We start from the raw sequence: 16,692 nt of genomic DNA, 5'->3' as shown, positions 1-16,692 counted from the left end.
GTCATGATTTTGTTACATAAGGCCGTAATTTTGGCATCATTTATTTAATGTTGTTATAATGCCCTGCGGAAATCCTGCCCCATTGCAAAACCTACAGCATTGGAGTCATTCCCGTATAAAATTATTTTTAATGAGAAGAAAAGTTTAAGGGATGTATATCTCTGTTGAACTTCTAGCTCGTTTTTGTGACTAATTTGGCTTGTCTCCCTTAGCTTTAATCCTAAACTGCACCCAAAGATGAACCACATACTTTAAAGCCACCTTCCGTGCACCAATTAGACACTGACCTGCCTCTCAGTGCGACTCAGGGACGGCCCATCGCAGACTAGGGCGTTAAAATGAAGTCTTTAGAACTGACTGACAAACTCTCGGCGCAAACCTCCTCGCAGCAGTAATTTCATCGGCTCAGCCTCGCTTTGAGCTGTCAGACAAATTGTTGGTTATGGAATTAGCTTATTGATTACTTTCCACCTCGCTGCACTTCTTCGTGCGTCGGCAAAAAAAAAAAAAAACTGAATGATTTTTGATTGTCAACAGCAGAGGGGGTGGGGGAAAGGAATCTTAATTTCATTTTGCGAGCAGTGCACATTTTTAGATGGCGGAAAAAATGTTTCGCCGCAGTTTCCAGTCTCGCTGCTCGCATATTTTTGAGGCCAGTGACGGCATTGATCGCATCTGATGCTGTGGAATAAATCGAAAAACAGTGGCAGATGGAGTATTTTGATTTTGTATATTTTATTATTGATGACCTTGCTGTTGGTTTTGGGTTGTAGGAAACAGGCAAACTTGAAGGAAACACACCTCCCACTGTATGTATTTGTATAGCGGAAGAAGCTGTGCCTGTTTAAGTACTTTACTTTACTTCTTTAAATCTACTTTATCAGGTTCTACATTTCAAAATGAATATGCTAAGTTACTAAGAGCAGCAGCAGCATCATTTTGCCGTAGCTCCAGTTTGTGTCACTCACAGGTAATCAAAGCTTATTTCTGAATGATTTTGAGACTAATTTGAGTTTCTTGACCTTGCTTCGGTTCCGCCGCATCACAGGAGTCATTTTTCTTCATTCTTGAGATGCAAAATGAGGAGAGAGAGAAATGTGCACACTAGTAAACAATCTTAGGTCCCTCTCTTCGAGGCTGTATCTGAACGCTACTCCTTGTTTCGCATTTATGTGATTGACAAGCTCACAGGAAAACTTGTCTCATTGGTCAAAGCGATTGGCACCAGGGATTCGGATTAGGTGCAAAGATCAGCAAAGGGAAGAACTTCAGATTGCAGGAGGTCAATTATATACAACCTTTTAAATTTGTATGGCATTTCAACTCAAAGACAACAGCTTCAACCAGATGAACATGGACCTTCACTGGCGTCTTTCCAAACACATGGATGACGAAGGACAACACAAATGATAGTATCTGTTGACATCACCTTGCTTTGATGAATGCTTTTCTTTCTGCTCGTTTTTTCAGTATCAGTCCTTGGTTTCCTGAGTATTGAGTTATAGAATACTGTTGTAGCACAAGTACTTTTGTCGTATCAGTAACCACTAGAGAGGCGGTGGTAGTGGATCTCACCTCCAGGAGCAGTACTTGGACGACTTCTTGAACTTGAACGCAGACCGGGACAGTGTGTTCCTGGGCAGGGGTCTGGTGGGGGGCGAGTACACTGAGCCCGTTGCCATGGTGTATCCGGGCGTGGCTGTGGAGAAGAGCGGGGTGGTGCCAGTGCCTGTCTTAAAGAGGAAGTGCCTGCGAGAAAAAAAACACATAAACAACAAGAAATTAGTGCGTGAACTATTGAGTGACACTTTTCTTTCATCATCTATATCGATATTTAGATGTGCATCAATCAAGTATGAGTTTAAGATTAATTTATTCATTTTTTTGACCCAAGAATCCCAGCCGGATGGAGCTCACAAACACACACGTGTTATTGGAACAAGAACATGCCGGCTTGTAACTGGAGGAGTATCCATCACTTTTATATTTCAGAATGGCAAAGGTATAAAACAGTACCATTTATCCTTCCACTCTAATCCCTCTGGTTGTGATTTTTTGTATAATCTGATTCTGAGAACCTCCGCAAGTGGTTTCCTGATGGTCCCAGAGTCAGGACTAAACACTAAACTCTTCAAATCCAGGCAGAAATGGCTCGCTGCAAACATTTCATTGATTTTATCTGGCTTTTAAAGCATGCCCCTCATGCCCCCAGAGGCCATAAGTGCCACTGCAGGTGTAATAGCATGTTGCGTTTTTTTAACTCAAAAGTGGCGCTAGCCGGCAGTTAGCTTTGCCCGTTAGCCTATTAGCTTCTTCATCATGATTTTACTAGTGTGTATTGCGCCTCCGGGTCGGAGCAGGGAAAGTTGGAAAGGGTGGATATCTGGCCAGAGACACCAGGGGGGGATGAAAGACCCCCCCACACCACCCAATCATCCCCTTAACACTTGTATTACCGCCAGAGGGACTACGAAAAGGATTTATTAAGTTACTTAGTTCTGCTTTAAGTGTAATTTCATGTCGCCTTCTTTTACACGTCCTTCTTGTTAAGTGAAGGATTGAATTACTTTGTGAACAAATGAACTTTTTAGTGAATGTAATGAAAGTATAACGACGCCTGATTTGAAGCATGGGTTTTCTGTATCTGCCACCAATTTAGTTCATCTTTGTTTTACATCTTTTGGAGACTGACTTCCCATCAATTATCTCTGTATACCTATTCTGAAGCTCTTTTAATTAGATAAAAGACACCGCAGCACAAAAGAGTGCCTCATTTCAAAAACACAATCATATCAGCGAACAAAGGCAGGCAGAAAAACATGTTATAACAATATGTCCTCATTGATTTAAAACAATGCCCTGCGCAGAGGTGCCACCGTGGCCCTCTCATGTCGACGCAGTCAGAGAGGACACAGACCACAAAGCTCCATTATTCTCATTACAGTGAAAAACACAAAGGAAACGTGACAGTGGCGACGCGCTTTTGAATGGACTCAGAACACAAGCACAATCAACGACTGCTGCTGCAATTATCCGAACAAATCAGGCCTCATTTTTTCAAATTGGAGAAAGTGTAATTACTATTTGCAAAGGGGCAGAGGTGAGGCAAAGATGATGATGAAGAAGAAGAAGAAGAAGAGATGAGTTCATCACTTAATTTGCCTTGCACGCTCAGGTTTTATCCTTGAAAAACCTGCAATTACTTGGACCAAACCGAAGAATTGTCTTTTGTTTACTAGATGCAGACATAGCGTCCTTGGGCAGAAACTTCATCCAATTTGCGATTGAGGCTACATAAAAATCTATCACAACTTCAACAATTACATGTGGACATTAGACTTAAAAAACATTATTTTGGGTACCTCAGCATTGCAAGAGGAGTAAATACATACATATGCAATACATATCGGTTCGGTCCCAGCGTATCATGATATCGGATTGTGACAAAGTAGATCGTCCCAGCTTTAATAGATAGATAGATAGATAGATGTATAGATAGATGTATAGATGTATAGATGTATAGATGTATAGATAGATAGATAGATAGATAGATAGATAGATAGATAGATAGATAGATAGATAGATAGATAGATAGATAGATAGATAGATAGATAGATAGATAGATAGATAGATAGATAGATAGATAGATAGATGCTGCACTGTCCTCAATGTCCTTCAATTGACATCCTTGAGGAAATGATATCGAATATTAAAAGCGTGGCTCGTTTGGGAAAAATTCGACAGGAGCAATTTGCCTGAACTGGACTCTCTTCGCTTTTGGTTCTTACTAATTGGTGGCATTCACACTTGTCGCAACTGCCACCTGTACACGCATTTCAAAGACACTCATTCTTTGTCAATGTTTTTGGCTTGGCTTAGAGTTGCGCCCAAAATTTGAGAACCATTCATCGCGAAAGCCTTTCAAGCGATTTCAAACGTGCCAAGGCTTAAATGTGAGGCCGGAGAAGTAGGCAATGTAGATGTTTTTCACATGGAGCAGTGGAGACTTTTAATTAAAAGAGTGTTTCATTTGTATGCGCATCAAGGTCAGAAGTAATTAATCTTTCATCTGCGGAGAAACAACATAATAAAGAAACTGCAAAGGAAATATGCATATGTACAGTACACGGTTGACACTGTGTGTGCTTGCGAAAACATGTTTTGTGAGGATTAATGTATAATCCTCTTCAAGAACATATGGAGAGGTGTTTTGTTTCACTCACAGGTTGGAGAAATCCTGCATAGTAAGGCAAGACACTGCAGGTGAATAGGATATCAATAAGAAATCAATAAGATGTATCAGTTCTGCAGATTACAGATATATAATCTATTGCACGTTTTCTGTGCAAGAGATTTTAAGAGATTTTATGCATAAAAATTGTCAAAATTTCATATATTTTCAGTGATGGTATCAAAATAATGGACATAGTCATTAGTTAGATTAGCCATTTTGTGAAAATATTTGTTGCAGGGATTTTTGTTCGGAGGGAATTTTGGATAATTTGTTTAGTTTTTGAATAGGCTCGTTGTAGGTAGAAACAAAACATCTCTATAAAGTTCTAATGTCACTTTGTTGTGAGATATAGTAGCAAGAGCGTAAAGAAAGCCTTATTTTAAGAAAACGGGCCTTAAAGAGACTGAGATGCAAGTTGGTCATTATATGCTCACTACTGCCACCTCAGGTCTTATGCGTAACTGCAGCTTCTACATGACGGCACTTCGGACCTGAAGCAACAACTTTTTGAGTGACAGTGCAGGATTTTAGAGGCAGCTGTGGTGAATAGGAGCTCATTCTACACATTAGGACATGGCTGGCACATGTAGGGGAGGAAAATACTTTTTAAGCTCTGTATAGTTCCTTTAAGGTTGTGTAACATCTACGCATGCACCTTTATATTTCTCCTGTTTTTAGCAGTGGGTGTCTCCCCAGAAAAAGAATTGGCCATGTTGGATTGTAGCGTCATCTCGGTCACCTTATGTACAACACATGGATAACATGTCAATATTTGTGAATGAATTAAGCGTGTGATATACTACTCTACTACATACTACTTACTGTGACATTAAAACTAAGATACGGGAGAAAACTAGCTAAAAACACTTGGATGTTTCCACCTGAACTCAAAGCACCAGCCCGCACTCTGATGAACCTCACACGGACAAATCAAAGACGCTTCTCTATGTTTACCATCCAGACACACTTATAATTGGGACTTTTGACTAATATTTAACCTTTGACAGAATTGCAAAGATGTGTTGCAAAGCCATTAATTCCTCCCTTTGAATCATTTAAACGAGTGGCCTTAATGGCACTTCCCGAGCCGAGGAGCACATACATGTATAAGCCCACAGTAATTACGGAGGTCACTATGTTGAATGAATGTCAGGAGCGGTGGCTAACGAGCTACTGTAATCACAATTAGCCCGCGCGCTACAACGGGGCCGTGTGATTAACAATTTCGACCCATTATAGCGAGGACCCTTCAATGAGTACCTGCCCCGGGGCGAGATGTGCAGGCGCCGATAAGAAAACGCTAAGACGTTGTCGCGTCGCGGCCGCGCTGGACCGACACAGCGCTTTTATGTGCTATAAATACAACCCTTTGAACGACCCTCACAGAAACGCATGCAATAATGAATGTAATTAGGACGCAGTTAAAGCAAACGATGAAAGAGAGGCCACTGGCGTCACATGGATGTTGAAATTGTTGGAGTCATAGGAGGTGGAAAAGTATTAGTTTTGTACATATTTTGTAAAGTTGTGAAATCTGATTCTACGTAGGGGATGAAAAAAGGAAGAAATCAAGAGCAAAATTCTGGTGGATTCCACATCAGCATGGAAAAGGAGCAGCAGAGAGTGCTCCACTGGATCAAAAGCGTCAAGACGTGATAAACACTCATGCCATCCAGGGACAAAACTTGGTGCTCTTCAGACTCTGAGAGAATACATTTGAGAGAGAAGCATAGAATCTGCATAAAGATTTATAGTCGAGTGTTAACTTTTTAGTTTTATTGTATAACTAATCCTATTGCACAGCTTCATGGAGCATCTCCCACGTGAACAAAACACAGACATGTTCCCTTTGGCAGTGGACTTAAAGTGATAGTCTGTGAGTTTGCAAAGTGAGAAGAGAGAAAAGTAAACAGTAACGCTTTAATTTACACTACCCTTGATACATTTTACCCACCAAATGTAAAGTGCTCTGCAACCTGCTGTAATAACTTGCACCTATGTATGTAATAATGTGTAACAGTAGACATGAGACCCTAACCTTAACCCCTAACCCTTAGGTCTTGTTTCACTATGTACCTCCAAACTACTAATACACATTATTCCATTGTGTACTTACTACATAAGTACAAGTTATTACAGATTCTTATATAGTATTGTGCATTGTGCTTAATTTGGTGTATCAAGGGTAGGGTAAAATAAAGTGTAGCCAAGTAAACAATCCCCGTCCCCTCCTGATTGGACCTGAAAGCCCCTCCTCGTTCCCTGTGCATGTGATTGACAGGCCGGCTCGCAGGAAATCTCGTCCCTTAGGTCAAAGTGACGGCACCGGGGATTCTGATTAGGCACTGAGATTAGGCACTGAGATCAGCGAAGGAATGGACTTCAGAAAACACATTATTATTTTATGTCAAATCGCAGTCCTAGGTGACGAATTATGCGCGATCACTTTAAAGGATATGCGGCGCTTTCAAACTCTGTCACAGGAAGTTTGGACGTTTTAGTCCTCATGTTGGAATATTTTACTCATGCTACGTTTTGGAGATTACAATAGGCTAATGACATTGTAAGTAAAGTTCGCAAAGCGTTATTAGCCACCTACTAGCATTTGGCATGTTAGTTATTGCATTAATACAAACCAGGAGAAATGTCCTTGTTCTCTATTGGAGCGTGTCTCCTCATTAAAGCCTGATGTATGTGCGGCTGTGCGCTGCAGCTCTTCCTGTGCCTCTGATTGGGGATAATTATTACACTGTTGATTCAGACATGTTTCCCAGACATTATTTAAGTCCAGGCAAAACCACTAATAAATCTTTCCACATAGCGAGAGCAAGTCTCTGATGGATGAGCCAAGAAATGAGACTTAAGCTATTGTTCTCTTAAACTTTGTCTTGGAGAAGTTAATTAAAGCGAAAAATGCCTTTTGAAAAAATGAAAATGTAGTGCAGTGTTTTCATTAGCGGGAATTAAATTGGTTATGTGACTTTTTTCCCATCTTGCAATGGGAGTTTAAGGCATAGTATAATAAGCAATTCTTAAAATAGTTGATGTACAATAAATATGATCTAAAAAGTATTGATTTCATTTTACAAACTAAGTTGACATTATTACAAAAATCTTTTAATGATGAAAATATATTCTTAATTTGTTATTGATCGAGTCCAGGATGCTTCGCCTTTTAGCTAATGAAAACAAACTAGAAAACCAACGTATATATTCAGCCTGCTGCTAAGAATCGTTAGCTGCTGACGAAGACCCTCGAGAGAATGTTTTTTGTCTAGCACTTTTTCACATAACACAAGTCATCCACTCACTATTGTTTGACACAATATTAATCATTTTCTAGAGTTAAAAAGCGTCCGACACTTACAAGCTTTTACTGACTTGCCCTCAAACCGACATTTTTGGACAAATTAATAAGAAACGTATTTCCTGCCCTGGTCCTTCCTGATTTACCGCGGCACATTCTGTTTTGAAAAACTACCGCACTTGTTGCTTTGAGAGGTGCATTTGTTTACTCCCTGTGTATGAAAGAGAGAAGAGAAAGAGAGAGAGGCGGGGAACATTTTCATGCCGAGCTGTTTATTATTTACAGCCTTATCAACCTGTCCCGCGCCCCGGTGGAGAGGCCATGAGGAATCGCCTCGTTTTATTAGGATTTCATTCATAGATTCGGAGGGGAGAGGCAGAGGCCGGCACACAGGCAGTTCAAAAACACAAAATACATGCTGGGGAAACAAATTAGGCAGGGTCCATTCTTTTATCTGTTTTATTCATTTGAACTAAGGACCTCTTTGCTTTTATACATTTGTAATGTTGCTTCAAATGTTGTGTCTAGAAAATACCGCTATAAGTTTTATGTTCTAGAATGTAGCTGCGCAAGCCGCCAGCAGAGAGCGCTAAACTTCTGCCTGTGTGATCAAAGCAAACATAATATGCAGGGTTTGACCACAGACACCACTATTACGAGGCTTTAAAACTCAGAGAAACTTCCTCTGTGGAGTGGCAGTTTGAGTGCAGAATATGGAAGATAGACAGAAGATCTAAAGAGAGGTAGGCTCCAAGTATGTTTTCGATCATAATAACATGGCTAAAAAGCACAAAAAAGTCAATTTTGCCTGATTTACGCTTTGATTTTAAGTATTATTCATAAACAGTGTCACACATATCTTAAGTTTACACAGTAAATGCGTGTTATTTGGTATTAGTCATCACTACATACTACCTACTGGATACGTTTGTCAGCCCAAAGACAGCTCTGACTATAGGGCTGGGTTTAATTAATCTATTTGAATCTTAAACCGATTCTAAGGTTGTGTTTGACTGCATTAACTATGTTTATTTCAATCGACAATAACTTCGGAACCAAATGAGATAGAAACTCTCGCCCTGCGGGGAGCAAAGTTACAGCGTGGCAAAAAACGAGTAAAAAATAGCTCCCCTGGATATAAAACAGCTGTTGTGCACATGTTTCCTTGTCTCGCATATCTTCCACACAAAGATTTAGACGTTTATTTCCAAAAAAATTGCCATGGACAGCTTCAGTCTATGGTGGCAGCCATATTGTTTACTTTCATTTAAATATTCATATTTTACTGATTTACCAATATTGAGTTATTTTCTACTATTTGCAGAATTAGTTCTTCTGAGAATGCCATATCCAAGTAAAATTTGTACTGTGTGACGTCCTTAACTGAATAGAAAATAAATCAAACTGAAACGATTGATCGAATCTGGCCCTTTTGAAGAGAATCGAATCAATTCGGGCAATCTGAAGCGATATCCAGCTTGAGCAAATTTACTCCCACTCTCAACTTGTAGAGAGAACAAGTTGAGAGTGGGAGTGAATTTGTGATGGCACTTTGAGTTTTGTGAAACATGTTAAGCTTACAAACAGGGTAGGGAGTTCTGCATAATGACTTGTTTCTTAAATCTACTCAAGTTTACTGTTTTCACAGCGTCAGGGAGTTTTTTGATCTGTTCCAAGTTCATGTTATTCTCTTTACATGCTTAACATGTTCGGACTTCAATCAGCTTTATCTACTACAGGCAAATGCAGACCATTTAGAATTGAAACAGTTTCTCACAATCCATTAATACTAAAAGACAATAATTAACACAGTAATATGAAATGTGTATTTGGAGGGGAATAAACCAAACTCAACTCAACACAATTCCAAACCACAAACCTCTCCAGTAGAATATGACCAATCGAATTATTACCAACTTTGCGCATAATCATTTGGAAGCAGAACGTGAGAAATCCTGAATGTTTTTGTTGTTGTATCAATTACATGAAAACGCTTTGTTCGACAGCGGCTGACAGCGATGTTAGCAACGTGCGCGTAACACGCCGATACAAGCCGGCAAACAAACGGACGAGCTTTGAAGTGCGTTTTGCCATTTACTTTTCTCCAACTCTTTCATCACTGATGGCACCCTTCCCCATCCTGACGCCGTAATGAAGTGGTAGAGTGGAAAAATGCTGGAATGACGCGCCGTGGTCTTTTGAGGTAAACTATGTGATCGGGGAAGAGATGATGGTGATGCCTGCTCGAAATGGAAACATAAGGTTTGGACGGCCGTGTTTGGAGCTGTGTGATACAAAACGCAGATGAGAGACGGACCATTTGTTGATTGCTTTATACAGATGAAAAAGGATTTGGACTAAGCCTTAATTAGTATCTACAAAGACGTGTGCAAACAGTGGACAGGCAGTTCTTTGTGTCACAACATCTTTAAACAACACTAAGAAATTACACAGTGTGGTGTAGCTGGTGTAGTATTACTAGGGCCCGCCATAACCATGTGTGCGCTCCAGTCACTCCGAGCTTTGTATTAAAGTATTCAAAGTCTTCAAGTATTTGACCTTTTATTTAACCAGTAAAGTGTTAAATATTAAATATATTCAAAGCCTTTATGGTCATTCTCTGCATTCCACACTGACGCCATAAAAAAGAACAAACACAACAATATTATAAAGACAATGTGCTTTAAAGAGATATGTATTGTGTATGTGTCATGCGCAATTATTGAATAGACAGTAAATGTGGAAGGTTCATGGTTCAGCTCGTGGCTTTGTCTGATTGTGTTTTCCCAGATTTCAATTTTGGTGCAGCCTGGTTGAACCTACAGTATGTATAACCAATATATTGTTAAATTCCATTATTTTAGGTAAAGTAATATGTAAATCCAATTTCTAGCTGAAAATTGACACAGAATTATGTTCCAAATGCACACTCACTCATTCGTATGAAGTTAAATAAATGTACACACTTTTGAAATTAAAAAGCCGTTTGTTCAGGAGAAGAAGAATAATCCCGGTAGGGCTGGGCAATATGGGCCAAAAGTCACATCCCAAAATATTGTGGTTGAATATCGATATACGATATATCCCAAAGTCAAAGCCAAATACGAGGAGTTTTATTGACTACTACTCTCTATGAAATGTAAACATGAACACTGTATAACAAAGCTCCGTAAGGTTCACATTTAAAACATTTTTTTAAAATAAAAATAGCCTAGAAAATAAACTAGGGTAGCATTTGTATATTAAGAGATAACAAAATAAATTGCTCAGTTTAAGAGTATGTAGCTTTTTTTTTTAAATCAGTTTGAGATTACGTGTTTCTTTTTGTTAACTTAATAGCTTATCTGAATTTGAAATATCCCGATATGCGTGATATGGTTTAATTCCACATCTCATTTAAAAATATATCGATATATCTTAAATATCGATATATCGCCCAGCCCAAACTCCCGGTTTCAAGTGCATTTATTGTGAATGTGAAAGCTAAACTAGGACTAAATCTACAAGACAACCAAAGAGCTGCAAGAGGAATTTGGAGCTCTAACACCATACATGCCTGACCTATAACTTAATCAAATGCCGTTGTATAACATTCATCTCTCAATATAAACAAAATAAGTAAGTGAGTTGTGCTTTTGTCACACAGTGTGGTCTTGCTGTGGTTTTCTTCCCCTCCAACACCACTATATTCTCCCGACCCCTGCCCTCCAGGCTCTCACTCTCATCAGATCGGAGCCAGCGTCCCATACCTGCGCCACATCAGAAACACATGCTTTCAGAGCACGACCCGCACGCCGCGACCCGCTGGCTCCATTTCATTCCTCCCTCCCTCCACTCCTCTCCACTCCGTTAGCAGCGGCGCTGATATAAATTGAGCGCGTTTCCCTCTTGGCTTCTCTCTAGTCTCCGCACCATACGAGACGCTCATTATTTTCTACAAATGATCCGGGCGCGCTTGTTTAGATGTGCCGCTGATTGCCGCCTTCGGATTTGCCCAAACAAACCCTACAGCGAGGAGGGAAGTGTACCAGTGTCCAATTTGGACAGACTAAACACAACAGCGCTGGAAGCCTCGGGGGCTTTTAACCTCTCTTAACCTTTGAGGCATTTCTCAAACCGGGATTTCAAACTAATCAACAAGATGTCCGCGGCGTAATGGACTATGGACCGCCAACATGTGCGCGTTCTTACCCGACACCTACTTATAGGGCACCTAAAGGGGGGGCGGCACTGAAAAATAGCTGGGTAAAATGGTGTTTGTGTGAAGCCAGTCGGTGTGTGGGTATTGTGGCCCAAAGGCTGTTTCTGTGAGAGCGAAGAGGGCTTTGACGCCTTTGTTTGAGTGGGAATAAGCAGGAATAAGGTACAGAGCTGTATATAGAGCGAGCAGATGGAATGCGTAAACACCAGGAAGAAGACAACATTAGATCTATGACCCGAAAGTGGGACATCGTGAGGCACCACCCAAGAATGACAGTGGAAATAATTTTGATAATAATAGTCCGGCGGTGGGATACAGAAAGCTCTGGGGCAGACAACCGTTCTCACGATGGTTTTCCACTATGTTTGGAACCAAAAAGAGGTGGGTCATGGGGCCGTGGAAAGCGGAAATAGAGTCTGCTCACCTGTTTGGTAGTGACGTCAGTGACCCAGAGTGAATCATCAGAAATCTGGGCGCAGGCAAAGCTTTGGATTTTGACTGGCACTAAGAGCTGACCAGACCACCTGAGAATTGATTTTATTTATTTATTTAATTTAGAACGTCAAATAAAAACAAAAAGAAATATCTGTAGGGAAATTATTTGGGAGAGTTGTTTGAGTTTGAACAGAAACACTGATGTGGGGAATGGGGTCTAGCAGAGGCAGCAAAAAAGTGACATGAATAAACTTATTAGAGATGCACCGATCTGGCTTTTTTTTTTGCTTCCAATACTAATACAGGGGGGTTGAGTATCTGAACATATATAATATATCTATAACATATTTAGGGACTTTAACACGTTCATTTCAATTAATGAATTACAAAGATTTTAATGCACTAATTTTTTTAACGCATTTAAGCGTATTTCCCTCGATTTCCCCCCAAGCCGGAACTCCCGAGCCGGAAACTTTCTATTTGCGTGTTTCTGGTACGCACTTATATATGACGCACATCTGTCCACAACAGCAATGGACAGAGATGCTTCACTCGGCCCTTTGGGAACTCAATTTTGTTTTAAAAACATCCTGATGGGACGATGGACAGCTGTACTGCTGTGTGCAGGTTGTGCAAAAAAGAGTTCTCCTTCCACCAAAGTTACTCAAGTCTAAAATACCATCTCAATGCAAAACATGTTGGGGCAAACACAGAGATGTCCTCGATGCTGATGTTAGCGTCATAGTGATCAGCCTCAAACAAACGCTCCAGCCACGCCCACTCTGAGCCAAAATAACCCTAACCCTTGTCAGGATAAGACATGGCACTTTGATTTCTGTTTACAGCAATTGTTAAACACTTAAAGGCGCTTTTTTTTATGGCCCTTTTGCTTTATTTATTTTTACTTTTATATAAATGTTATATATTATTATATATTATTATTATTGTTATATTATTACTGTTTAATGTACTCTACAAGTTACATGAGTGATCAGAGTTCCTAAAACACTTACAGCTATAAATGTACTTTGCCTCTGTTACTTGAATGACAATACAGATTTACAATAATAAATGCATTTGTTGAACTCATGTTTCTATCTAATTCTTGAAATATTTAGGTGCAAAAAAATTTTGTTTTTGGTTTTCGATTAAAAATTTGATTAATTGCGATTCATGAATTGCAGACCTGTAATTAACTCGATTAAAATAATTTAATCGAGTCCCACCACTAAACATATTACTTACACAAAACACCGGAATATATTAGTCATTACAATTTCAGATTTAGATTCATTTTCATTGCTCGTCTCCGAAAGGAGAAATCCAACTTGGAAGAGAGTCAGTTGCAAACAAAATACAACATAAATACAAATACAAGAACAAGAACAAAAACACATTACAAAAAGACACCCGCAGTGGCCCGGCTTAACACAGTCACATAACACTGGTTGTTCTCATTAAGTAATTTGATGGAGTGTGGTACAAAAGGCTTTTTAGAGCAGTTGCGTGAACAAACGGGGATTCTAAACCTCCTCCCAGACGGCAGCAGCTTGTACTGACAGTTGAGCACACGAGAGGGATCGGCTAAGATTTTACCAGCCTGAGTCAATGTGGACAGATCAAAAATGTCCTGCAGGGAGCTTGGAGGAGTGGACATCCCCATGATTTTACCAGCCAATTTCACAAGTCTGACAATCTGTGCTTTATACTGTATTTTACAGTCAAGTTACCAAACCAGTTTACAATTCCATGCCTAAGCACTGTTTCTATACATGCGCTGTAGAAGGTTAACATTATACTCTGACTAACCCCAAACACTCTTATTCTCCTTAGAAAATATAGCCGTTGATGTATTGTCACACATTGTTGTTACGTGTCCATGACAGCTCATCTTATCATCCATTTCCACTCCAAAGTAATTATAGGTGGAGATTTGCTCTATGTCTTGATTATGTATCAATATATTAGTAGTATTTAAGTAACTCGAGTTACAAGTGCATTTAAACGCATGAACAAAAAAAGCCAAACTCCCCCCAAATAATGGTAGATCTGCAGTTGCGTGTAACTAACAAACTTGACTGCAGTTTTGTTCGGTGGCATTATTTCTATATTCAGTTTACATTTTGCCAAAAGAAACTCAAATGTAACTCAAAGTAGTGTAACTCAGCTCAATTTTTGAAACTGCAATATGTAATACAAACACATTACATTTTTAAAGCTGTAGCTACTAATACAGAATATGTTACAGTTTTAAAGTAACTTTCCCAACAGTAAGTATCTGCCGATGTCTGTTATTAAAAGTGTCTGCTGTGAGTGTGAATTTCTCCAGTGTGAGATGAATAAAGTCTTATCTTTTCTTGCAAATGAGATGCTACATATCAATTATATCTATGAATAAACTAATGGTGAAACAAAACACAAGGACCACAAAACTTTTCTACACTAAATATTTTTATGAGGTCGCATTAATATAAACAACTCACATACTTAAATTTTTTTCCAGTATCGGCTCCAATATACAATGAAAAACAAAATGCACGATAGAAACTACACTGCGAAGTACCTGTTGTCACATTCAGAGGTTATGCTCCTTTCAGGTTCAAACTGCATGTCATTTTGTCTTTTATTGTCTTAATTTTTGAAATATGGCCTACGCGTTCTCATTCGTGCCATCTCTTGCCGTCCCGAAGGTGCCTCAGACTTTCACAAAGAAGATGTTTGGAAAAGTTTGCTGCTATAAAAGCTACTCTCTGATCCACTCTCATGGCCAAAGGCTGTTTCTGCTGGAGCAAAGAGGCCACTGACACCTTCTGTTGAGTGGGAACAGGTAGAGAACATTGATCTACAGCCAAACAAAGCAAGCAAGAGACTTTCTGTTCTGTATATGTGGTTGATTTGACCCTATGTTCTCGCAGCTATGGGCCTGGATAGAGTTTAGAGCGAGAGAGGGAAAGAAAAAGCTTTTGTACTGGTGATTATCAGTGACACGGTTGGTTCTGCACTGTCCATTAAATGCATTACCGACCCATAATGCGACAAAGGCAACCTGCAGGTGGAATGGGGGATAAATGTAATATAATATGAAATAAATGCATCGCAAGATCTAGATTCAATTCATGACGCAGTATCTGTATCTGAAGATATTCAAGTTCTGCATAAAAGACATGAGACTATATGAAAAACATACAAATCTTAAGAGTTCAAAGACATGACAGAGGCATATCAGCAATAACTACTGGCCACAGCACAGATAATTTACAGAAAAGACTAAATCAAATACTTCCAAATGCAGAGAAAAGGCTTGTTTCATTAGGATGAAAGTTCTTTAAATTAGGTCCAATTAGGCTTTACCCGAATCTAAAAGCTTCTTGAAAAAAGTGTCAAAATAGCCAGAAAAGAGCGACGAAAGAGTGACAAAAATGTATAACGAAAACACAACAAAAAAGTGGCAAAAAAGGAGATGAAAACACAACAAAAATGCAAAGGAAAAAACGTGAGGAAAAAGATCCATTTAGATGAGTTTTGTCGGTTAGAAAATGCACTCGGCTAAAGCAGATGTTTACACATTTTGAGAAAATGACAGTTCAAGTCACAACTTCCCATATAAATCTAAAGAAACAATGAACCAATGAAATAATGAAACACCTTTTTGGGAAGACGAGGCAATTCATTTAGCTTTGAGGTAAAAGTTTATACATGTTAAAGACCCTATACCTGATTTTTGTTTCGAATGAAAGAGGAATGAAATAGGTCCATCCCAAACACTCAAAGAAATGCTGGAAAACTAGTCTTGCAAGTTTATGAATTTGCACCACTAGTAGAAAAAAAAAAAAAAAAGAGAGTCATGTATGTGGCCTTTGTGTGAGCGAACCAACCCAAAACCTGAGAAAAACAGACTAAAGTTTGTCTACTTTCAACTCCCTATGTCCAACGGCGGTTCGGTTCCTTCCAGAGCAAAGAGGCCACTGACATCTTTACTCACCCAGGTACAACTTTGGTCTCTTGCCAGCCTCAATAAATCAGCTTCAAATCCCCCTCAAAATACAGCTGCCGCCAGTTCGCCTGTTTGCACCAAAACCTGTAACCTAAAACTCCCCGAGATACAGGGCTCCGAAAGACAGATGCTGACACTCAATAGCGCGAGCTTTATCAACTCTACGGAAGCCCGAAAATGCCAGAATTACAGACTGGACTTCTTGTGTGCACTTGTTCTCAAAAGTATTTGGACTTTTTTTTTCCTCCTGTACTTACCGCAGACCGCACAGGGGTGGCTTACCAGAAGTCTCCCCGCGTTTTTTTTTTTTTTTTTTTTTACCAGAAGGAGTTTATTTTAGACCTTTCAGATTGATTGTAATTTATAGGGCCATCTAAAACATATTAGCTTTGATTGTAATCAGACTGGATGAATAGCCAGGGATAGGACATCCTTAGTTTCCCCCCCTGGATCCACTCTTCAAGGCAGTAAAAAGACGGAGAGGGATCTGGGCTGTCTGGTGGAGGGTGAGAAAGCTATAT

At 39.6% G+C, this 16,692-nt stretch overlaps 1 protein-coding gene across 9 annotated transcripts in view; it reads right to left on the bottom strand.

The window, feature by feature from the left end:
* tenm3 (teneurin transmembrane protein 3) overlaps nucleotides 1–16,692 on the bottom strand; it is a 627,437-nt gene that overhangs the window by 199,563 nt on the left and 411,182 nt on the right. For all 9 annotated transcript variants that reach the window (XM_079553229.1, XM_079553230.1, XM_079553228.1 and 6 more), the window contains one exon: nucleotides 1,576–1,749. In XM_079553229.1, coding sequence (XP_079409355.1) covers nucleotides 1,576–1,749 — 174 coding nt within the window. The remainder of the gene's footprint in view (nucleotides 1–1,575; nucleotides 1,750–16,692) is intronic.

This window comes from Gobius niger (genome assembly GCF_951799975.1).
Source record: "Gobius niger genome assembly, chromosome: 3".
Classification (NCBI taxonomy): domain Eukaryota; kingdom Metazoa; phylum Chordata; class Actinopteri; order Gobiiformes; family Gobiidae; genus Gobius; species Gobius niger.
Note: the sequence above shows the minus strand (reverse complement) of the source record. Positions and strands in the feature narration are given on the sequence as shown.